The 25,569-nt window shown below is 44.5% G+C and overlaps 1 protein-coding gene across 2 annotated transcripts in view; it reads right to left on the minus strand.

Annotated features, from left to right (window-relative positions):
* Nucleotides 1-1,738: 1,738 nt before the first annotated feature.
* Nucleotides 1,739-25,569, minus strand: part of LOC141163285 (charged multivesicular body protein 3) — a 45,102-nt gene continuing 21,271 nt past the window's right edge. Inside the window, exons 1-6 of one of the 2 annotated variants that reach the window (XM_073649139.1) lie at nt 17,334-17,489; nt 13,038-13,098; nt 7,383-7,562; nt 7,098-7,219; nt 5,671-5,785; nt 1,739-4,466 (exon numbers count right to left, since the gene is read on the minus strand). In XM_073649139.1, coding sequence (XP_073505240.1) covers nt 4,324-4,466; nt 5,671-5,785; nt 7,098-7,219; nt 7,383-7,562; nt 13,038-13,098; nt 17,334-17,378 — 666 coding nt within the window. In that variant the 5' untranslated portion in view covers nt 17,379-17,489 and the 3' untranslated portion in view covers nt 1,739-4,323. Of the gene's footprint in view, nt 4,467-5,670; nt 5,786-7,097; nt 7,220-7,382; nt 7,563-13,037; nt 13,099-17,333; nt 17,490-25,569 lie in introns of those variants that run through there. The other variant, XM_073649140.1, reaches the window with a different exon arrangement.

A 25,569-nucleotide genomic window follows, 5' to 3' on the forward strand; every position in this document is an offset into this window, starting at 1 on the left:
CCACCATTCACAATAGGTGATGTCACAGCTCACCTCCTCCCCCTGTACAATGACTGATATCACCTCTATATACAGTAGATAATACAGGATCCACCATTCACAATAGGTGATGTCACAGCTCACCTCCTCTTCCTGTACAATGACTGATATCACCTCTATATACAGTAGATAATACAGGATCCACCATTCACAATAGGTGATGTCACAGCTCACCTCCTCTTCCTGTACAATGACTGATATCACCTCTATATACAGTAGATAATACAGGATCCACCATTCACAATAGGTGATGTCACAGCTCACCCCCTCCATACGGAACGTATCTGATATACATTTCCTGTGGTTGACGCTTCTGTACACAACAGAGCGCTCATTGAGTGCTATGTAGCCAGCAAAATAGAAGACAGAAGCGTCAATAACCCACTCCTACCTGCTCACCAGGATCTCTGGATGTGTCTGTCAGCCTGATGCCCAAACGGTCCCTCCGAAACTGCAGGAGCTTTAACCTCTTGCCATAAATTTACAATAGAGCGGGAGGTTAAAGCCCGGGAACAAGCGCTTAGGACATGAAGAAATTCAGTGATGTGATTTTTATTTTATTTTAAATACATTTAAAACAAAAAAAATGGATTTAAAAGTTGTTCGGCACTTCTGATACTGATGAGGTAGATCATCAATATGGGATGGGTGACGACCGATGCGCAGGACGCCCCCTGATCAGCTGTTCCCACCCCCGGCAGTGGCCAAATCTGCATGGAGAGGAACACAAAGCGGCTGCTGCCAACAAGCTCCTATTCTTTTCAGTGTATCCCATCTCCCAGGTTCTTTTTTGGGGCCTGTTATGGGCACCAGGCTCCTATTAACACAATATCTGTAGAAGGCAACACTTTCGTCTCGCAGTCTGCCTCCTTGTGGCAGCAGAGTGTAAGAACGGGCAACCAAGTCCCCCAAAGACACAAGCTTTTATATACGTAATTAAACAGGATTGTGCTATTAGGTTAGACAGTTTTTTTTCCTGTGTATCTGTATGTATATAACAAATATGAAAAACTTTGGCAAACTTAAAACTTTAGTTCATAACTTTGCACAAAGACGGGACACTAGCTCTGGTCGGAACGTGAGCATACGCTGCCCTCTAGTGGCATGGCCTGGTATTACAAATAGCTAAAAAAAAATACATATATAAAAAATTGTGTCCATAATAATAATCAGCCAACATTAATCCTGTAGACTAAACTAATCCCCCACATAAAAAAAAACATTTATGGATGTTTGTATAGTGATATATAAGTACAGAACTGGACATGTGCTTGCTTGTAGGAGTGCAGCACATTTGTTAAAAATATATTCCCCATGTTCAAAGTTATCCCTTATACATAAAATAGGGAATAACTTACTTAATATTGGGGGTTTGACCGCTGGGACCCCCCCAGAATGGAGCTGATGTGAACATGCTCGACCTCCACTTCAGTCCTCGTCTATGTGATGTTGGTGAAAGTGGAGTACAGCGCACAACCATTTTGTCCATGAGTGGAGGTAGAGCATGGTTCTTGGGATTGCTGGGGGTCCTTGTGGTCAGACCCCCAGCTATCAGTACCTGGACAGCTGCACAGGCCCATAGAAGTCTATGTGCACCAATAGTACCTGCAATACATCTGTGTGCAAAAGGCTTTCCCTGAATATCAGGGTGAATGTGTCCATGTCTGTGCGAGCGCCTACATATACAACCAGACAAACATTTTAGAAACTGCCTTTAATTAACTTTCATTGTCGTTCAAACAAACAAAAAAAAAAAAAAAAAGAAAGAATACACCATCGATCAGTCAGGACAATAATTTGCACAGGCTGCCACCACACCAGTAAGGAGGGAGGGTGATATTTTCTTAAAGCAGCAGTTCGTCCAGGATCAGAGAAACATCTTCCAAAAACACAACCAAGGCGCGTGTTGCTATTGTTTAGGAAGGAGGCAGCCGTGGTTTTTCTAATTCTGGACAAAGGATATGGATGCGGTATTCAAGAACACGACTAGTGACTATTATTTTTTAATAAAGGGCGGTACAATATAATAACCAAAATTAATTCCTAATATAAAAAGATTATGTTTTATAGCTTTACATCCACCGTCCTCTCTCTCCTGATCGTATATTGCAATGGCGGTTCTAGACGGTAAGACTGTGGTGCTTTTTTTCCCTACAGCTGCAGGCGATCACTGGAACCTGCACCGATTCCGGCGCTCTAGAGGGCACACCTGGGCTCCATAGCTCCACTCATTGTCTATGGGATGGCCAGAGATAGGGCACTGTACTCTGACATCTGCAGCAGACTCCGAGAACGAAGAGAGGCGGTGGCGCTCCCTTCAGAATCTTGTTGTCAGAAGGTCCCAGTGATCTCCACCCCGCCTACAGCAAGCAGCAAGTTATCATCCATTCTGTGCATAGGTAATAACTTGCTTTCATAGGCAAAACCTTCTACGGATATGTGCTCATGAAGTCTTTTTCCAAGCAGATTCTACCTCGAATCCTCTGCCAAAAAATGAACATAATGCCCAGTAATGAATAAACGATGACGTTACGTTTTTTGCTGCTTCTTTTAACCACTTCAGAGTTCAGAAACCACGAAGCGGTTAAAACAAGTGACAAGTTTATTCGTTGTGCGGCTTGGAAGCTAACCGCTCGATCTACTTGGAAGTACAAGATAAAAACGCAGATGCAGAAAGTGACAGCAAAACCGCCACAGAAGCCGCTTCAGGAATAAGACCGCCGGAATAAGACAGTGAAATACCCTGAAGGCTAAATCCCGCCCAAACCTTAGAGCGTAAACCACAGTACACACTAATCCATTAAATTGTTAGTCATTTGGCTCGAGCTTAAAGTGTCAGCGTGCTCCGACATGGCGGACGGTAAGTTGTAGTGTTCTGACCAGGACGGGAGGACTTCAAGTACAGAGCGGGTATCGGAGCAGGGATTATATAGGTTAGCGTTTCTATTCATTCATCTTAGTGAAACAATTCAGAAAAAGTGATTACAAAGTTAACACGTAAGTGGCAAAAAAAAAAAAAGTCCCATTCTTCCAGACCCCGATACATCCTGGCCATAACCTGGTGCTACAGTCGGCGAGTGACTCTTATCACTGACTGTAACCTCGTGCCCATAGAAGTGTATGGGAAGTATTGTAATTTGCATGATATAAAAGGCCGCCGTAGTGAACGACAGGAAGGTTTATCCTGTTAAACTTGTCTTTAAAAGGAACACTCCATTTTTATTAACATTTTACAGATGAACACTACATGGAAACAATGGTGTCCTTGTACTGACCACTACAACATCGTATTTGTAAAGTTTTTTTTAAAGGAATTGTCCAATACTTTGATATGGATAGGTCATCAATATCAGACCGGTACCCCCTCTGGTCATTACCGGTACTGCGGCTCAGCTCCCAATAAGAGCCGAGCTTCAGTAAAACCACACAACGTACGGATCAGTACTGTTTACATCCAGCCGGGGCTGTCGGGTGTCAGACACTGACGACCTATCCTAAGGGTAGTATCAAAATAATGGACAATCCCCGTACTGTAATAAACCGTGTGCAGATCCTATCCTATAATAAGCCAGAAAGTCACCGTTCACCGTCGGCAAGCAGAGATCTTGGAAACGATGAAGAATTGACATTCTTGGCATTTTTAGAAAAGTGGGAGAACTTTGCATTTTACAGTAAATAGGTGTAAATTTGCTAAAAAAAAATAATCATGTTTTAGCAAAAACGGAGCCTAGACATAAATAGTTTGGAGTGTATAATACAGGATATTTCCAATCCTGGTCAGATATAAAGTGGATTAAAGGCCAGGACATGTGGTGTCACGTGTTGCCAGTCTGTGCCGACAGGCGAGACGTGGCGATGATACATACCCACGGGTGCCATACGGGTCCTTCCTTTGCTACAAAATCAATGGACGTCATCCAAGACCTTAACGTATAGATTCTATAAAAGATACCGTTATATACTTATCATTTATTGACCAGATGCAAACCCCGCCGATCACACTCAGCAGAGCGTCACGGTATATCCAGCCACAGAAAGGTGAGACGAGTGCATGGCGGACAATGAGAGACGTCCGGAGTCATCCTCGCTGCGTGCCTCCTTAAAGGGCTGTGAACCAGGAGATAATTGACAGCAGGAGGAGTCTTACCACCTTCAATAAGCCGCAGATAGATAGATTTATATAGTAAATATATATGTATATATATATATATATATATAACCCAAAATACTTTCACAAAAGAAAGTTACAAGTAAAATAAAGAATAGAGTCTATACAGTGAGTCATTAGCTCCGCAGGGCGGCGAGCCGGGTCTGCATGGCTTCCAAGTCCTCCTCCTCTTCGTCGGATACGACGGCAGCTGTGGCTCCATCCTCGATGGCCTCCGGTAAGGCATCTGTGACTTTGCTGGGAGCTTTGCCCAAGGCCCCTGGAAAACATGGAAACAAGGGTAAATCGGCAAAATTAAAAAGTGAAAAGAGTTAAAACAATTTACCTATTGAGCGTCAGGGCGTTATGGTCAGACAGCCCTGGGCATCTTCACAAACTACTAAGATTTAAAGGCTATGGACATCTTAGACATGGACAAAATGATTATACATATGCAAGTGGTTTCCGTTAGTTAATAAAATTGCTTCAGGCTGCAATCTGCTTTCATTTTCAGACCCTCCTGATACACAGTTTGCAGCTTGATTCAAGTTTCACTTTTGGGAATGTCCCTCACAGTAATACAGGCTGGATGTAAGCTCTGTATCAGCACAGCTTCTATCCTGCACTTATTTATTCTTCATGTTTTCCTCCTGATCTAAAGCCTGTTTTCTCTGCCCTCTTAGAATGTACATGCTTTCTCTCATCTCCATCCTGTGAATAAAGGAAACATGTCAAGACGATTCATTCTGCCCAAACTGTGGGCAGCATGAACTGCACGGGTTGTAGCCAGGTATATTAATGTCTGAAATACATCAGGGTTTAAGAGAAGATCTAGTTTGAAGATCCGGCTGGGGACCATTGCTGTAGAGGATACTAGTCTGGCAGCGCTGCAGATGATTGACAGGTCTCTTCCTACATACATGCAAAGGAGAGACCTGTCAATCACCTGCAGCAGCACTGGATGTTGCTACACTAGTCTAGTCTGTGGCCGGATCTCCAAAGCATATTTTCTGTGAAACTCTGCAGTGTTTTAGAGAATAATATACCCAGCTGCCATTGTGCAGCCAGGTTGCTATTCATACTGCCAGTTTGGGCAGCATGAATCGCCTGACAGGTTCCCTTTAACCACCGCCCCTCTCCCTATTGCACTTAAAGAAGGGACGTAGAGAACAGAGAGAGCCATCAGCACCAGGAGCGCTAACAGATGATTTGTAATGTTTTTGCAGAGTGCTCAGCTAGATCAAAAGCGTTAGAAAACGTTTGTTTTTTTTGCCATATTTCTGGTGTAAATTTTTTTTTTTTTTTTTTTTTTTTTTTTTTTTTAGCAATTTATGATGCAAAAACTCCTATGAATAAATACACAAGTGTCCTTCTCTTCTAATGCTTCATTTTAAAACGGGAAACCCTTGAACAGCGAGGAGGTGAGAGAAGCAGGAGCTGTGATCTCTTACTGCATATCATACAGGGCTGAATATATTCTTTACCTGCCGTAATTTCGAAAAGGATCTTATCTACTTCCAGCTCTGCTTCTTCCTCCATTTCGTCCTGGTCCTCCATTCCCTCAAAGGTGTCTTCTAGCATCTCTTCTATAATGCCAGCCTGCGGGAAAATAAGGCTTTGTGCTATTACCCATTAGAGGGAACCTGACAGCTGATCCACGGGCCGCATGTATCGAGTACAGATTGGATGATTTTCCGCCCTGTATGTTTCTGAAATACTCAGAGAAAAACATACTTTAAAAGTCACCGAGGACGGAGCCGAACAGGCGGTTCCCTAGCAGTTTTCCCCCCGCCCGCTTCCAAGGAGTGACAGGTCTCTCCCTATATATACATACAGGGAAAGTCCTGTCAATCACTGGCAGGGAGAAGGTGCCAGCGAGCCGCCTGTCCAACTAGTCTCTCGGGCGGCTTGGTCCCTGGTGACTTTTAAAGTACGTCAAAAATACATGGCTGAAATCATACAGCATGAATCCCTGAAAAACACACAACTGTGTGCCATTGCAGTCAGTGGAAATCCATGACGCAATTCACATGGACCTTTTTTTTTTTTTTTTTCCCCCTAAGGCTATGTTCACACATCATGGTTTTTGATGCAGTTTTTTTGCAAATTTTCAGCTGCCTTTTCAGTACCAGCAAAGTGTATGAGAAAGCAGAATTCTCTTCTTTTTTTTTGGGGTTCAGGATTCTGTGCCTTGCATGTCACTTCTTTCAACATTTTTTCACCCATAGGAAATAATGGGTGGTGAAAAAAAAAGGCATCAAAATTTGTTTCAGCAGTTTTGATGCCAGAATAGAATGGGGTTCTTTTTTTTCACAGAACTTTATGTACATGCATAAAAAGACAGAAGGACAGTGAAAAAAAAAAAGCCGTACCAAAACTGCAAGAAAAATCCTGAACAAAATGCCCTTGAAGATAAGGTTTTGCTGCAGAAAATTGACACCAAAAAAAACAAAACAAAAAAACATGATGTGTGAATATAGCCTAAAACGTCAAGTTTTAGAGGAGGAAACTTTGGCAAGCAGTGACACACTGATCTGCAAGTCAGTGATAGAAATACATTTCTGAGCCTCGGATTTCAGCTGTGGATTTTGTTTAGTCCTGTGTATCTGGAAGGCAGAGATGGTAATAAACCGTCTCTGCCTTCTTGGTGGGAACTCCGGATGTGTCTGACAGTCGCTGCCCGCTCACACAGCTGCACAATGGTTTAGGACATAGCTGCAGAGTAGAAAGCGGACCGGCCAGACGTTGCATCGTCCAACCTTTCACAGGCTGGATAAATACCAATTAAAAATGGTAAGATCCGCTGATAAATATGCAATGTGCACGGCCGGCTGTAATCTGGTGCAGGGCGGGAGGATCAGGGTCGTGCACCCAACGCCGGTGTCCAATTTCTGACGCTCTGGACTTTTACCTTCATCATTTCTTTGGAGAGATCCCTCATGGTGGCCTGGATCTCGGGAATCTTCACCAGATTCTGCATGGCTTTCATCACCTCCGTGCTTTTCTGCAAGGAGCCGGAAACTCTGAGTACAGCTGGAAGGAGACATTAAAGCGAGAAATGAGACGTTACGTCCGTATTGACCGTAACACACAAGGACAAGCAGCTTCTCGCAATCTTGAGGGTTTATCCCCCCCATCCATAAGAAAAAGGACAACGTTCTGATCAATCCCAAGTGTTTGGCAGGAGGCCCCTTACCCAGCTGGTTCTTCATACTCATCAGCACGGAGTTCATGTGAGCCTTGGAGGCGTACAGCTTATTCACGGCCCTCTTGGACTGGACCACCTCCTTGGCCAATATCACACAGGCCTCCCGGTTGCCTTTCTTCGCCGTGTCCTTTATGGATCGTTTCACCTTTTCTTGCTCTCTCTGAATATCTGAAATACAATCAGTCACATAAATACCCACAGAATAAAGAAACCACAGGTAATATTCCATATTATCATGGTCAGGATTCAGGACACATCGGCCCGCACAGGAGCTGCGGACACAAAACTGCAGGAAGATTTTTTTTTTGCATCCCTGCCTTCCAAGGGTTGTCACTTCTATCTTCCCGTCACTATACGGGGCCTTGTTTTTTCCTATTTTATGTGGGGGAAAAAAAATAAATAAATAAAAACCAAGTCCTCACGCAACTTCATCACATGTCAAAAAATGGGGAAAATATATCAAAAATGTTATTTTTTTGTTTACAAATAATTATTATTTTTTTTTTTTTAACTACAATTTATATAATTAATTTAAATGGAATATGTCAGCAGGTTTTCTTACTCTGATTCCGGTGATGTGTCACTTACTGGGCTGCTTGCTGCAGTTTTGATCAAATCCCTGTTTTCTCTGCTGCAGATCTGGCGGTGCTCTAAATGCTGAGCTCTGAATGACCTCGCCCACACCACTGACTGGCCGCTTTCTATGTACACTGTGCAAAGGCAGAAAGTAGCCAGTCAGTGGTGGGGGTGTGGTTACACAGAACAGGAGGACTACATGGCACGAGACACCTAGTCCTTTGGTGATAATCTCCTGCTGATAAAACACTGATTTTATTCAAACTGCAGCAAGCAGCCCAGTAAGTGACATTGCTGGAATCAGGATCTCTGCCCCCTACATTATGCTGCTCTCAGATTTGTACTGACCTGGAGAATCATTTTGCCAAATCCATTTTACTTAATAAGGAACACCATAAAAAAAACAACAACAACACAACAACAGTGGTGGAATTGGGTTTCCCTCCTCCCCCATCATTTCACAACACTTAGATTTTTTTTTAGTTTCTAGTATAATATAAAAGGTGAAGAGAATTAAGTCATTGAAAACTACAACTCGTCCCACAAAAAGCACACCCTCATACGGCCAGAATGATGGGGGGAGTTATGGCTCTTACTAAAGTGTACAAATGAAAACATTTAAACAAATAGCCATTAATACGGTGAAACGCGCGTCAGGGACATATGTCCTGCTCTGTGGTATATACTATTGTGAATAAATGTCCAATCAAGACAGAATCAACCAAATATATATATCAAAATTAACACAGGCAACATTTATTATTTATACACAGTATAAGGTTAATAGATGTATGGTTTCTGGGAGTCTGACTCACTGCCAGTGCAAGTACACATTGGGATTTGGGACACCTGCTCTTGTAAATGAGGGAGATCCATAAATCGGACCCCAAGTGATCAAACATTCACCATCCATCACGTTGCGAGGTGATGTAAGCCCCGATTGCAGATCTATACAGTCATGGCCGAAATTGTTGGCACCCTTAAAATTGTTCCAGAAAATTAAGTACAGTATTTCTCCCAGAAAATTATTGCAATTCCACATGCTTTGTTATACAGGTTTATTTCCTTTGTGTGTATTGGAACAACACAAAAAATCCAGAGGGGAAAAAAAAGGCAAATTGATCATTATTAAAAAAAAAATAAATAAATAAATAATAATAATAATAATAATAAAAAAAAAAAAAAAAATAGACCGGACAAAATCTTGGGCTCTTCCTTTGCAAACTCCTCCCAGCCTCTCATATGTGAAGGCGCCTTCTCCCAACAGCAATTTTAAGATCTTTTTCCCAGGTGTCAATGGGATTTAGATCCTGACTCATTGCCGCCACTTCAGAACTCTCCAATGCTTTGTTTCCATCCATTTCTGGGGCCTTCTTGAAATATGTTTGTGGTCATTGTCCTGCTGGAAGACGCAAACCCAGCTTTCTGACACTGGGCGGTACATTGCGACCCAAAATACTTTGGTAATCTTCGGATTTCATGATGTATTGCACACAGTCAAAATATCCAGTGCCAGAGGTAGCGAAACAACCCCAAAACATCTTTGAACCTCCACCATATTTGACTGTAGGTACTGTGTTCTTTTCATCATTCTGTTTTCGGCAAACAGTAGAATGATGTGCTTCACCAAAAAGCTCTATCTTGGTCTCATCTGTCCACAAGACGCTTTCTCAAAAGGATTTCAGCAAACTGCAGTCTAGGATTTTTAAGTTTCTGTGTCAGCAGTGGGGTCCTCCTGGGTCTCCTGCCATAGCGTTTCATTTCATTCAAATGTCGATGGTTAGTTCATGCTGACAATGATGCACCCTGAGCCTGCAGGACAGCTTGAATTTCTTTGGAACTAGATTGGGGCTGCTTATCCACCATCCGGACTATCCTGCGTTGCAACTTTTCATTAATTTTTCTCTGCCGTCCACATCCAGGAAGATTAGCTACAGTGCTATGGGTTTATGTTGCGCACAGTGGACAAAGGAACATCAAGATCTCTGGAGATGGACTGGTAATCTTGAGATTGTGGATATTTTTCAACAATTTTGGTTCTCGAGTCCTCAGACAGTTCTCCATGCTTAGTGTGGCACACACAGACACACAATGCAAAGATTGAGTCAACTTCTCCCTTTTTCAACTGGTTTCAGGTGAGATTTTCCTATTGCCCACACCTTTTACTTGCCACAGGTGAGTTTGAACGAGCATCACATGCTTGAAACAAAGTGGTTTACCCACAATTTTTTAAAAGTGCCAACAACATTGTCCAGCCCATTTTGGGGGTTTTGTGTGAAATTATGTCCAATTTGCCTTTTTTTTCCTCAGTTTTTTTGTGTTGTTCCAATACACACAAAGGAAATAAACGTGTGTAACAAAATATGTGTAATTGTGATAATTTTCTGGGAGAAATACTTAATTTTCTGGAACAATTTCAAGGATGCCAACACTTTTGGTCATGACTGTATAATACACTGTTCAACAAAATAAAGGAAACACTTAAACAACAGAATATAACTGCAAGTAAATCAAACTTCTGTGAAATCAAACTGTCCACTTAGGAAGCAACACTGATTGACAATCAATTTCACATGCTGTTGTGCAAATGGAATAGACAATAGATGGAAATTACTTGCAATTATCAAGACACCCTCAATAAAGGAGTGTTTCTGCAGGTGGCGACCACAGACCACATCTCAGTACCAATGCTTTCTGGCTGATGTTTTGGTCACTTTTGAATGTTGGTTGTGCTTTCACACTCGTGGTAGCATGAGACGGACTCTACAACCCACAGAAGTTGCTCAGGTAGTGCAGCTCATCCAGGATGGCACATCAATACGAGCTTTGGCAAGAAGGTTTGCTGTGTATGTCAGCATAGTGTCCAGAGGCTGGAGGCGCTACCAGGAGACAGGCCAGTACACCAGGAGACGTGGAGGGGGCCGTAGGAGGGCAACAACCCAGCAGCTGGACCGCTACCTCCGCCTTTGTGCAAGGAGGAACAGGAGGAGCACTGCCAGAGCCCTGCAAAATGACCTCCAGCAGGTCACAAATGTACATGTGTCTGCACAAACGGTTAGAAACCGACTCCATGAGGGTGGTATGAGGTCCCAACGTGCACAGATGGGGGTTGTGCTCACAGCCCAACACCGTGCAGGACGCTTGGCATTTGCCACAGAACACCAGGATTGGCAAAGTCACCACTGGCGCCCTGTGCTCTTCACAGATGAAAGCAGGTTCACACTGAGCACATGTGACAGATGTGACAGAGTCTGGAGACGCCGTGGAGAGCGATCTGCTGCCTGCAACATCCTTCAGCATGACCGGTTTGGCAGTGGGTCAGTAATGGTGTGGGGTGGCATTTCTTTGGAGGGCCACACAGCCCTCCATGTGCTTGCCAGAGGTAGCCTGACTGCCATTAGGTACCGAGATGAGATCCTCAGACCCCTTGTGAGACCATATGCTGGTGAGGTAGGCCCTGGGTTCCTCCTAATGCAGGACAATGCCAGACCTCATGTGGCTGGAGTGTGTCAGCAGCTCCTGCAAGATGAAGGCATTGAAGCTATGGACTGGCCCGCCCGTTCCCCAGACCTGAATCCGATTGAGCACATCTGTGACATCATGTCTCGCTCCATCCACCAACGTCACATTGTACCACAGACTGTCCAGGAGTTGGTGGATGCTTTAGCCAGGTCTGGGAGAAGATCCCACAGGAGACCATCCGCAACCTCATCAGGAGCATGCCCAGGCGTTGTAGGGAGGTCATACAAGCATGTGGAGGCCACACACAATACTCAGCCTCATCAGGAGCATGCCCAGGCGTTGTAGGGAGGTCATACAGGCACGTGGAGGCCACACACAATACTCAGCCTCATCAGGAGCATGCCCAGGCGTTGTAGGGAGGTCATACAGGCACGTGGAGGACACACACAATACTGGGACTCATCAGGAGCATGCCCAGGCATTGTAGGGAGGTCATACAGGCACGTGGAGGCCACACACAATACTCAGCCTCATCAGGAGCATGCCCAGGCGTTGTAGGGAGGTCATACAGGCACGTGGAGGACACACACAATACTGGGACTCATCAGGAGCATGCCCAGGCATTGTAGGGAGGTCATACAGGCACGTGGAGGCCACACACAATACTCAGCCTCATCAGGAGCATGCCCAGGCGTTGTAGGTAGGTCATACAGGCACGTGGAGGCCAAACACAATACTCAGCCTCATCAGGAGCATGCCCAGGCGTTGTAGGGAGGTCATACAGGCACGTGGAGGCCACACACAATACTCAGCCTCATTTTGACTTGTTTTAAGGATATTACATCAAAGTTGGATCATCCTGTAGCGTGTTTTTTCCACTTTAATTTTGGGGGTGACTCCAAATCCAGGCCTCTATTGGTTAATAAATTTGATTTCCATTGATGATTTTTGTGTGATTTTGTTGTCAGCACATTCAACTTTGTACAGAACAAAGTATTCAATGAGAATATTTCATTCATTAAAATCTAGGATGTGCTATTTGAGTCTTCCCTTTATTTTTTTGAGCAGTATGTATATGAATTTGTGAATGTATTATAAACAGGTGTATAGTGGAGTCACCAGTGTGCCCATTCCTTATGTCACTGGTGGCTATGGCTCCTGCCGTGCAGCCAGCGTTGCCTGTGAGGATAGTGACGGCGGTATTCACACCTCGACTTCAGAGAAACCAGATCCAAAGAGCTGAGAAAAGCTTCTATTTATAAAGGCCACCACCCAAGTGACAAGGCCCCGGACTGATGAGCGCAGGGGTAGACCTGCTATAACATAGGGAGGAAGAGAAGACCATACCTAGGTTACCGCTGCGGATACAGGGGGAGGGGAATAAATGATATCATTTAAAATTCGGGTTAGGACAAGAAGTTGCACCATTTTCTTACTATTTGTCTCTAGCATGGACGGCCCTATCAATCAGACCAAGATTGGGTGTGAGGGGAAATAATGCTCCAATATTTCGTTTCTGTACTTTTTCTATTTAAGTGTAAAATGTTGAGTAAAAATCTTTGGAAAGAAAAAAAAAAAAAAGAAATTCAGCAAATATAAACTGACCTCTTATTTGTCTGTCCAGAACTCGCATTTCCTTGCGGATTTTCAGCGACCATTCATTCACCTAATGAGGAAAGACAACGATCAAGAAATCATCAATATGAGACGGATACAGAAAGCCTTGAAGGCATCTTTCTTTTGTTAGCTTTGCCTGTGGCAGCAAGATTTAAGCAAGAAGATTCGCTGGTTCCTGGTCCATCGGTCACGGAGAGCCTCCTCCGAGATGCCGGCATCCCCGGCTCCGCTTCTGATCAGTAAATACATCACAACATCATGTGTGAGCGTCACTCCTACTAATCAGAAGTGATGCTGGTAGGAGGCGGCTCTCATGTGCCCAGTCTGGTGGTCACGGACTACCAGAGTGGCCGATCCAGGTCCAGGGTCCTACAAACCTTCTTGCTCAATCCTAGTGGTTGCAGTGCCATTATTTGCCCCAAATTTAACAAAGTGTCGTACAAAGTTTGAAAACTTTGGCACATTGTTAAATGCCAGACTTCTGTCTAGAAAGGATTCTCCACTTTTTATGCCAAATTAGAGCAAGTTTGAGATTTTTTTTTTTTTTTTTTAAAAAGTCACAATTCAGAAATATGGCTTTAAAAAGGTATTACTAGAATCACAAGTTATCCTCAACTTAAACCTTGGGGTGCCAAGGCCGGGGCTCTGGGTCCCAGGACCCCGCCTCTGCAGTGCCCAGTCTTCAATAGATTGGAAGAGCGATGTCCTCGGCTATTTTCGGCAAGTCCCATAGGCAATGAAAGTTCAACCTCTGCTCCATCCAAGACGGAGGTCTGCAGAAGTCAGTTCCCGCGATCTTAGCGGTCGGACCACCAAAGATCTGTGAGCTATTCCCCATGATGTGGACACTTTTTGAGCATGGGAATAACACGTTAAGGTCTTGCTCAAACATCAGTGTGCAGTCCGTTTTTAACATTGTGATAAGTAGGAGAAGGTTTGGGATATATTTATTTATTTTTTCACATTTTTGCAGAAAATCAGCCCCTGATCATTTCCCTCCTATAGTTTAGACAGGAGCCAGGAGAACAGTCATGTGGACATATCTGGGCTGCTTCTCACTTTACTCTTATAGGATCCCAACCTTTATTCCTGTGACTCATCTTCTCCATCTCCATGTTTTAAGTTCCTTTTTAAACCATATAGTATTTTCCTAACTCCTTGTGCTTCTTCCCTCTAGTAAATCTACCTATACCCGATATTGCCATTACCTTGGGTGGTTCAACCATTACTCTCCAGCAGCACGCCTGCTATCTAGGGGTCAGATTTGACACAGAATTTTCCCTTATTCCCTGTCAGGGAAATATTGAAAACAGTCCTTTCTCCCCCTGTCATAGATATTAAGAAGTCTTCCTCCCAAGCCCCTCTACACCCCTCCCTTATCCACCATTTGTCATAGGAGAGCTGACAGTCCAGCATCTGTCTCTCTGCAAGTTATCACCCAAAGCCGAAGTAGCTTAAACAAACACTGGCACACAAGACGTACCACCAACCTACTTAAAATGCGAGTGTGTTTTCCCCTGATAGAGTCAGGGGATGATTAGACGCAGACTTGCAATAATTTACGTGCAGCTGTTGAAGCTTCCTTCCCAGGACGAAAAAGGGAATCTAATAGAGGATCCCAGGATATTCGGAGCCGAAACAAAATATGGAATATTGGAAGTCCCATAACTCTGCTAATAATGGGACCCATATTTTTAGTGACAGGGTCAGCCAATGAACAAGATGCTTATTTTTTCATAGCCATAATCCCCTCCAGTGGATGTGGCGCAAAAGTAACAAAATAGCAGATCATAGCTAAGCCATGCATGGTCTCTACGGAAAGGCAAATTCAAAACGGAAAAAATGGAGTCGCTTGCAAGCTTCTACAAGCTACCAAGGATAAGTTATAGCGGAAGTTAGTTATTTTAATAAAAACATGAAGGGTGGCGCCCGAGACCACATGATGTCACCACAGGGGTGTGTGGGCAGATTTCTCCTTAGGTATAGAGGAGCATTCTTTGCCGGGTGGGTATAGATACTATAAGCAATGGATCGCATTCGATAACGCCCAAATTGAGGAGTACCTCCGCCACTCATGCTGATTCGTCCCTGCGAACTGTATAGAGTAAGTTTCTCCTTTTATCCTGTTTTATTTTGTGTAACTGCTTATGTATTGAATTGTCCCCTTTTGTAAAATCTTTGTATATTTTTCCCTAAACACTGCCTCCTGTTTGGATTAAATATAAAATTTAATAGTTCTGTTTTTGTTCTGTAATCGCTCTCTCCCCCGAAGCCATACGCTACCAGGAAGCAGGTGTCTGGACAAGGCCCGTATTATAGTTCAAACGCAGACGGTGGTGGCAGCAAATAATAATTGGGCTATCATGAAGCTGACAGTGACAGTACGAAGGGAGTAAACACATTCCATGCGTTGGAATCCAGAGGTGTGACGCCATACGCTCACTGGTCGCTTGCCGATACCTACGTAGGGAGTAGGAACCGTGTGCTCGCAGATCCTTGACGAAATCCTGACAGCAACAGTAAGATATTGCGTGATCTCCCCGCTGTCGTCGCTGAGGAATCCCTGACATTCCCTATATCCAGAGCACTAGCATCACCTGAATCTTATGCAAATTATCTCTTCAGAGAGGAAGAGAACTAGAACTCTAGTGCCACCTATAGGAAGTAGCAATCCTAATTTTCCACAGGAGCATTGTGGCTTAAAAGTCTCCTCACCTTGTCAAGCTTAACATGTCACTCTCCACAAGGAGAAACGTTAACCCTTGGATACCTGCATCTTAAAAACATCTCCAGAATCCGACCTTTTCTCACCTTTGATACTGCAAATACTCTTACTGTCGCTCTTATTCATTCTTGTCTGGACTAGTGCAACTCTCTTCTGATTGGTCTCCCTCTTACCAAAAGTTCTCCTCTCCAGTCCATTCTGAATGCGGCAGCTAGGGTCGTATTTCTGTCCAGCTGCTTCACCGACGCCTCCATCTTGCGTCAGTCATTGCACTGGTTACCCATACGCTACAGAGCACAATATAGACTTATGTCTGTCACTCACAAAGCTCTCCACAGTTCTGCACTGGCCTATATCTCCTCCCTCACGTCTATCACCCCTCCTGTGCCCTCTGTTCAGTAACTGATCTAAGACTAACACCCTCCTTAATCCGAACCTTTCACCTCTGTCTCCAAAACTTCTCTCATGCTGCACCAGATTTCTGGAATGCACTGCCCCAAACGATTCAACTAATATCTAGCCCCCATGTTTTTAAGCTTTAAAAATACATCTCTATAGACTGTTGCTAGACAGATACTGGCTGATGACCGGATCATGCAGCTTTATAAAATTACCCCTATTTATTATAATGATGGCCGGACCATACATGACAAGCACGTTCTACCTATTGTGTCCCCCCTATTACCTCAGAGTGTAAGCTTGTGAGCAGGACCCTCACTCCTCCTGTAACTGAACTATGTGTTACTCTGTAATGTCTTTATTGTCTGTACATGTCCACGCATAATTGTAAAGTGCTGCGGAATATGTTGGTGCTATAGAAATACATTATCATTATTAATAGTAATCGCAGTAATTAAGGCAGCGTTCACATGAAGATTTTGGAGGCGGGGGGGGGTCACAATCAAAGCAGTTTTGGAAGTCTTTTTTTCTTTTTTTTCTCATACTCTGCAGCCTTTTGATTGCAGGGCACTTAGTTTGGAGCAGATTAGGATCCGCTCCCTAGATGTGACTAAAGCAACGTCTCATATGAACAACAAAGTGGATTTTATATAGAAATGAACAGAAAGAGTTTACCGAATGTTTTTAGGAAGATTTTGGATAAGAAAAAAAACCTTTTCTGTGTGTACATCAAGCCTCAGAATAATAAAAAAAAAAAGCCAACAACTAGGGAGCCCGTCCCTTTAATTAAAGAAGAAATGAGCGATGACATTACTACCCTGGGATGAGCGCGGATGAAAAGGTCGCGCACCGCAAGGGTCGGACGTAAAACCACTGTTCTTATGTTCTACCATCTCTATAGGGTGGGACTATCCCTTTAAGATATGTATATATCCCTTTAAGGTACGGATATGTGCTCTACTGCTATAGACAGGAGGTGTAATTATATATATATATATATATATATATATATATATATATATATATATATATATATATATATATAATGGAGGGACAGCTGGATACACAGAATCACACAGCAGTCACTATACAGCAGCCCATGTGTGAGCACCATGTAATAAAGCACTGTGATCCCGCCTTAAGTCCCTGTTCCCACTCACCAGGTCCTTGGGCGGCCTATCCTGCGATTTCCCGAACAGCCCCATGTCTATGTACCCGACAACCCCAACAGAGTCTTCGCACAGCGCTTCCGGTGTCACTATACTTCCGTCTTCCGCCCTTAACGTCACAAGCCTTCCTACGACTTCCGCCCTCAGCGAACGTCAGGTGTGACGTCATACGCTCGGACAGCTCTTTCCGTTTGTCTTTTCAATCTCTGCGCACTGAAATTAATATAGAATTTTTTTTTTCACTTTTAATTTGTATTCATGTAACTTTATTGTTCAACATACAAATGGAAATAATAATGAAGGAGGAGGAAGACATTAACTTTTTAAACCCCTCCGTTAAATATAAGCAGGCAGACTGCAGACAGTGTGTGCCAGGATGATACTGTGGATTTCACCCTGAGATGTGAAGGGTTAAACGTGCAGCTTAACCCATCAGTCACCAGACCTTTTTTCAGTCCTCCCTATACTATAGTTTCTTTTTTACCTCTCCCTATTTTAGCAGCCATAACCTTTTTTTTCACTCGTGTGCCTGTATGAGGCTTTGTTTTATGCAGGAGAAATAGTTTTATTTTTCCGCATTTTTTTGGAGGTTCAAATAAACGACCTTGCGATCTATATATATATTTTTTTTTCGATTTTCTTTTTCATACTGTTTTTCAGCATTTGCACTAAATAATCAGATCAATAAATTCTAGAGGTTATTCTGGACGTCTCTGGCAGAGCTGATGATTTTTAGTTAAAGGGGTTGTCTACTCCTTTTTATCAGTGTTAAAAAGCAGCCCTGGTGGTCCAGATATGAAAAAAAAACCATGCCTGACGTATCCCACCACTCCTCCTTGCCAGTTTCCTGGCTTCCTCTTCTGTAGATGAGCGTCAAGTGACCGCTGCCGCCAATCAGTGGCAGCTAAATGGCTGCAGCAGTCACCTGATGCCTGCTTCTAGAAGAGAAAGCCAGAAGACTGACGGGGACACCAGCAGAGCGTCGGGGATTCGGTAGGTAAATATGTGTTTTTTTTTTATTTAAATTGGCTGTCCACTACTCGGACAACCCCTTCTCAAACCGTATGTTTCTCCCCAGTAATAAAGTAACACCTCTACTCACCTCCTGTGCCGGTGCTGGCACTCTCACTCCCAGGGATTGCGTTGTTATGTCACATGATCCCTGCACCCAATCAGCGCTGCTTTCACTCTGCACACCTTTGGACAAATCAAATACATCCGTAGTAGTGGAGAGTGAAGCCAGCACTGATTGGCCTCAGGGATTGCGTGACATAATGTCACGCAATCCCCGAGAGAGCCAATGCTGACACTGATGGAATGATGCCGCCACCGGAGGTGAGTGTAGGTGTTATTATTTTACAAGACGGAAAAATAGGGATTGAGAAGGGGTTCTCAGAGTAGTGGGCAACCCCTTTAAGAACCACTATGGGTCAGTTTTTACACTGATAAAAAGACGTAAACAACAGCTTTAAATTTTCCCATCAGAAATGTTTGGATTTCTTTGTGACATTTCCGGTGTGGACTTCCATCAAATTTACGCTACATGCAGATATGGCCTGATAGACCGCAAATGCACAGGTTTCACAGCAAACCAGAGCGGCCAGTAATCCACATTGCCCCCTGTCCTTACAATGTCCAATACTGGAATATCCCTTTATGTGGACTCCACAGAATTTTAAACACAGAGAGCAGTATCAGATGTTTAATATCAGGTAAAATGTTTCCCAAGATGGGAGAGGACGACCCGAACAGAGGTGAGTGAAGAAAATGCAAAAATTAAAAAAATAAGTCAAGGGAAAGGAGCCCACTGCTCCAGAGAGGGAGACAACTGAAGAAGATCAGGCACCACCATTGTGTGTGGCCACAATGGCACGGGAGACACCAACTTCAGCAACAGCCTCAACACCGCAGCCAAGATCTGCTGCTGCTGCCCCTGTGGCCACCGCTGCTGATTTCCACCGTAAGCGCTCTCGAAAAACCCTCTGGGCAATGGACGTTCATCATCTCCAAGCTGCGGCCCTGTCCTTTATCCAGGGGGTCGACGGAGATGACGAATTTGATACCTGTGACTCCGGAAGCCAGCGATAATTGTAGATGACTTTAGAGCTTACGTCATGTCTGCAGCGGCAGTCTTCAAGAATGCCAGCCACCTGTCTGCTGTGGGTGGCCTGAATAATCCCCTCTGGGTGGTCACTGGCAGATTATGTGGCACCCCAGGGGTCTGGTTTCCACAGTAACAGCAATGTTATGTCTGAGAGCAGGTGGGAGGTCTCTTGGTCAGGAATCCTATGCATGCCACACCTCCTGCCCAGTCCTGGGAGGGGAAGAACTTCCCCTATATAAACCTGGGGCTGAGGCAGGGTTAGGAAGTTCAGAGGGAGAGTTCAGCCAGGAGGGCTGACAGGGAGCTGTGGCTCCGGCTGGGCCCAGCTCCTGGGCCATGCCAGAAGTAGAGACAGAGAAGAGAAGCAGCTATGGGAAGAAACAACAGGAGCTCTGTGGGAGCAGTGTTACAAGGAGTCAGGGGCTGGCAGCTGCAGAGCTCGCCCTGACTGAGAAGATTTCTTACCGGACCCGGAGTCCGAGGCTGTGGGGACTAACTCCTACCCAGCAGCAGAATCCGTCAGGCAGGGGATTTCAGGTCCTCTGGCCAAGAAACCCGAAGGCACGGTCACACGCATGGGACCAGCACCGCCGTCGTGGAGCGGAAGCTACTAGAAGGCCCCGAGTCACCGGCCATACGGGTGAGCACCACACGGTACACTCAGGGACGTGGGCTACTTATACCCGCCTCTAGCAAGGTAGCCAGAAGAGTACAGTTAGTTTGGGAGGCCTACAACTCCGCCTGGCCAGGAGAGATCCCATCTGCTCAAGGACTGACCAGGCCCCAATCGCTAGCCAGTACTCCGGGAGGGTCTATCTTTGTCACCAGTAAAGACCCTGAACTACACCGTACCGTCTCCGAGTGGTTCCTGCTACACCCATCATCCACGTCGGCTGCCCTGAGGCCATACCCCTCCCGTTGGGGGTGATACTATCACGCTGCACAATCCTACCACCGGCCTCAGCGGTCTGCCCTGCAGCGGCAGCTCCTTCGCTGCATTCAACGGGTGGCGTAGTCGTCCAACATCTACCGCTAATACAACGCCACTTAGTCTGACTCCCTGGGCACGGACCGGGTCACCGCCACGAGACTACAACCCTCAACAGATCCGGCTCCGGGTAAGCTCCTGCATGCGCAACGCTGTGCGACACAGGCCCAGGGGTGCGTCAATTACCTGGTCCTCCTCCTCTAATTCCCAGGTCACAATATCATATAGACACCCAGACAGAGCCCCTCCATATTTGTGGACCAATAACCTCCTCAACTGTTCAGGGGGGGTTTGCTTCAAAAAGTCATTTACACATACCCTAATACTACAGTGTTGGAAGAATAAATCCACCTCATGTGCTGTTACGTTTTTTTTTGGATTATGGAAACACACATTTGTTGTGCACCTACTATGGGCTTTCTCCTCTGATACTGTCTGTCCCCTGATGAGCCCCATACTGAGGAGGGGGTGAAACGCGTAGGGACTGGGACTAGGTCAATGGGACCTCATGTTTGGCATACCACCTTGGGACATTTATTGATGGACGTTCTTTGGATAAACTTGAATGGGCGTACCTGCTGACAACTCCTTTTAGGAAATTTATTGTTCTTTTTGGCTGGATTATCTGCATGTCCCTCTAGGAACATCGCTTGAAATACACTATCTGCCATCTCAGAAGAAATGCGCTTAAGATAAGTCTATCTGTCTACTTTCATAATCACCTTTATTGGATATACTATATTACTGCAGACACTGGGATGTCAATAGTGGACATTTTGTCATTTTTTGCGAGGATAAACTGTTGCATAATTGCTTATGCTAGAACAGTATGAATGGTCGCCTCATTCTTTTTCTTTAGTTTTTCTGAAATTCTATACTTGTATTGCCTGGAATATATCATTTGTCATCTCAGAAGAAATGCATTGAATATGAGCCCGTTTATTTTTTTCTTGCAACCATCTTGTTAGGATGCGCCGCATAACTGCGGATATTGGGATGTTATCTATGGACATCTTGTTATTTTTTCCGAAGATAACTGTTGTATAATTGCTGTTGCTGGGACAGTTTATATTTTTTCTGAGGGACAACTATAATTGGATACACGTATTGTTTGATATTCATCATCTGTCATCTCAGAAGAAATTGCACCTAAGAAAAAGTCCATTTATTTACCACCCTCTAGGATTTGCTATATAACCACGAATGCTGGGACATTGATAATGGACATTTTGTTATGTTTTTCTGAGGATAACTGTCTTCTTAGTTGATTACGACTGGGACATTATCATTTGTACTTTTTTTTTTTTTTTTTTTCTTTTTTCTTTCTCTCTGAGGGACTACTACAATTTGAGACATTCATCGATAATCTTCCATTAGTATTTTTGCTTGGGTCATTTTAGTGTGGCCCTATGGTTTATAATATTTACGAATTTTGATGGACATCTCAGAAGAACTATCTTATATTAAGTTTATCTTATACTAAGTTTGTCTTTTTATTATGTTTATTTATCCTCTGACATCTTTATTAATACTAGTAGTTGTGTTTTTTCTAGTATTTGATTACAATTGATTATTCCCTTCATGATCCCAGGCGACTTGTGGTCCCGTTAGCTATATGTCTAACAAATACTTGCTGATATCTCATAAAAACGGACGTTAGTTTACTGAGCCCATTTTTTTGTATATGTGATTGCTACGTGTAACGGGCTATTCTCTATTGAGTCCATTTTTGATACTGTATGTGATTGGCATTTTGCGGGCGACAGTTGGTTAAGTCTATTTTGTATAGTCGATTACTATCTATAAGGGGCTATTTTTCATCTAGTCCATTTTTGATACTGTATGTGACTGGCATCTTGTTACTCTATTTGACGCCTTGCAATTTATGTATTATTTTTTATTTTTATCTTTCACTTTTGGTTACACGGGGATATAGGGATAGCTTAGCCTTACCCACTGACGAGTGGGGATATTAGTCGAACCCTTAGGGTAAACTGTATACTTGGCCTCTATGTGGGCTATTATCTACTACTAGGGTGACCTAGGGCAATTTTTGGATCGTTGTCTTACATCCCTCCCTTTGTATGATAACTGTAGTATATCGAAGTTTATATTTGTTCTTGTGTGTACACTTTGTTCCATAGGTACCATTTAGTATCTTTTTATAGAATTAACTATTAAAGGTATTTTTTTTTAGGGTCATTTTCTTTGGTTTTGGTTTCTAGTTTTGTACCCTGTTTTCCCAACTTTTGTTGGTTTCTGTTGGTTTGGTTTTTTCACTCTCACTCCCAGGGATTGCGTTGTTATGTCACATGATCCCTGCACCCAATCAGCGCTGCTTTCACTCTGCACACCTTTGGACAAATCAAATACATCCGTAGTAGTGGAGAGTGAAGCCAGCACTGATTGGCCTCAGGGATTGCGTGACATAATGTCACGCAATCCCCGAGAGAGCCAATGCTGACACTGATGGAATGATGCCGCCACCGGAGGTGAGTGTAGGTGTTATTATTTTACAAGACGGAAAAATAGGGATTGAGAAGGGGTTCTCAGAGTAGTGGGCAACCCCTTTAAGAACCACTATGGGTCAGTTTTTACACTGATAAAAAGGCGTAAACAACAGCTTTAAATTTTCCCATCAGAAATGTTTGGATTTCTTTGTGACATTTCCGGTGTGGACTTCCATCAAATTTACGCTACGTGCAGATATGGCCTGATAGACCGCAAATGCACAGGTTTCACAGCAAACCAGAGCGGCCAGTAATCCACATTGCCCCCCTGTCCTTACAATGTCCAATACTGGAATATCCCTTTATGTGGACTCCACAGAATTTTAAACACAGAGAGCAGTATCAGATGTTTAATATCAGGTAAAATGTTTCCCAAGATGGGAGAGGACGACCCGAACAGAGGTGAGTGAAGAAAATGCAAAAATTAAAAAAATAAGTCAAGGGAAAGGAGCCCACTGCTCCAGAGAGGGAGACAACTGAAGAAGATCAGGCACCACCATTGTGTGTGGCCACAATGGCACGGGAGACACCAACTTCAGCAACAGCCTCAACACCGCAGCCAAGATCTGCTGCTGCTGCCCCTGTGGCCACCGCTGCTGATTTCCACCGTAAGCGCTCTCGAAAAACCCTCTGGGGAATGGACGTTCATCATCTCCAAGCTGCGGCCCTGTCCTTTATCCAGGGGGTCGACGGAGATGACGAATTTGATACCTGTGACTCCGGAAGCCAGCGATAATTGTAGATGACTTTAGAGCTTACGTCATGTCTGCAGCGGCAGTCTTCAAGAATGCCAGCCACCTGTCTGCTGTGGGTGGCCTGAATAATCCCCTCTGGGTGGTCACTGGCAGATTACCTGGTCCTCCTCCTCTAATTCCCAGGTCACAATATCATATAGACACCCAGACAGAGCCCCTCCATATTTGTGGACCAATAACCTCCTCAACTGTTCAGGGGGGGGTTTGCTTCAAAAAGTCATTTACACATACCCTAATACTACAGTGTTGGAAGAATAAAGCCACCTCATGTGCTGTTACGAGCTCCATAAATCAAGCAAGCCAGGTCTGGCACAGACAGGTCTGGCTTCTAAAGGGTCGATCTTAAGGGTCTTATAGAAATATGCCAGAAGTGACCAGAAGATACAAGTAACTATTTACTAATTGTACTTAGTTTCTCTGTGTCATTCATTAAAGTTCATTATGCTTACATATGCCCTTACTGTTTTTGCTCCAGTAATCCTCACTCTCCTTCGCTATCCCCAAACCCCAGCACCCTCTAACCAAATCACTATCTCTCCTTCCCTCTTACCCCCCCACCTGACCTCATCTGCAAACCTGCTCCTCAACCTCAGATCTATCCTACCAAGACATAAAAAAGCCGGACACTCTCCTTCTCTTACCTGCTCTCCCTCTCTCTGCTTCTTCTCACTGCTGGTGACATATCTCCCAATCCTGGACCCCCACAGTTTACACCCTCCACCAATTCCCCCACCTATCGCTTCCAACCAAATGCAAACTACCGCAACCTCTCCTACGTAAAACCCGTGCCCCGGACACCCACCCCCCTGCTCCATCTCTCTGGAGCACTCTGGAATGCCTGCTCTATCTGCAACGAGCTCCATTTTGTCCACAACCTCTTTACCTCTCGCAATCTCTCCTTCCTGGGCATCACAGAGACATGGCTGACACCCTCCGACACTGCCTCCCCTGCTGCCCTGTGTTACGGTGGCCTGCACTCATCTCCCTGATAACAGACATGGTGGAGGAGTGGGTCTTCTCCTCTCTAACAACTGCACCTTTAGCCCTACTCCTCCTCTACCCTCCCTTATTCTCCCTTCTTTTGAAGTCCACTCTGTCCGCATCTACTCTTCCTCCAACCTTCAAGTGACTGTCATATACCGACCCGCAGGCCCGATCACTGCCTTTATTGACCAATTCTCCACCTGGCTTCTCTATTTTCTCACTGCTGACATTCCCACAATCATCATGAGCGATTTCAACATCCCCACTGACACTCGCCAGTCAGCAGCATCCAAACTCCTGTCACTTACTTCATCCTTTGGACTTACTCAGTGGTCCTCCTCAGCCACCCACAGAGACGGACACACACTAGACTTCATCTTCACCTGACTCTGCTCCCTATCTAACCTTACAACCTCCCCCTACCCCTATCTGACCATCATCTACTCACATTCTCATCCCTGTCCTCCTCACCTGTCACCCATGTCCAGCAAATAGCACATCCCCGCAGAAACCTTGCACATCTAGACACTCACCCACTTTCTGACTCTGTTCTACCACTGACATCCATATCTTTACTCCATGACACAGACAGTGCCACTGCTTTCTACAATGCCACTCTTGCATCAGCTATTGACTCGGTCGCCCCTCTTCTGCATGGCAGAGCATGATGAGTCAATAGGCAACCCTGGCGCAACAACCTCACTAAACAGCTTCGGCAAGCGTCCAGGGTTGCGGAGCGGCGTTGGAAGAAAACACATTCGCAAGATGACTTCACTGTATTCAAACAAGCAACACTCGCATTCAAATCAGCACTCACCTCTGCTAAACAGGCCTACTTCACAACCCTCATATCTTCCTTATCCTACAACCCCAAACAGTTATTCAA

Source organism: Phyllobates terribilis, unplaced genomic scaffold, assembly GCF_046119375.1.
Source record: "Phyllobates terribilis strain yellow unplaced genomic scaffold, ASM4611937v1 Scaffold_1__5_contigs__length_1240528914, whole genome shotgun sequence".
NCBI lineage: Eukaryota > Metazoa > Chordata > Amphibia > Anura > Dendrobatidae > Phyllobates > Phyllobates terribilis.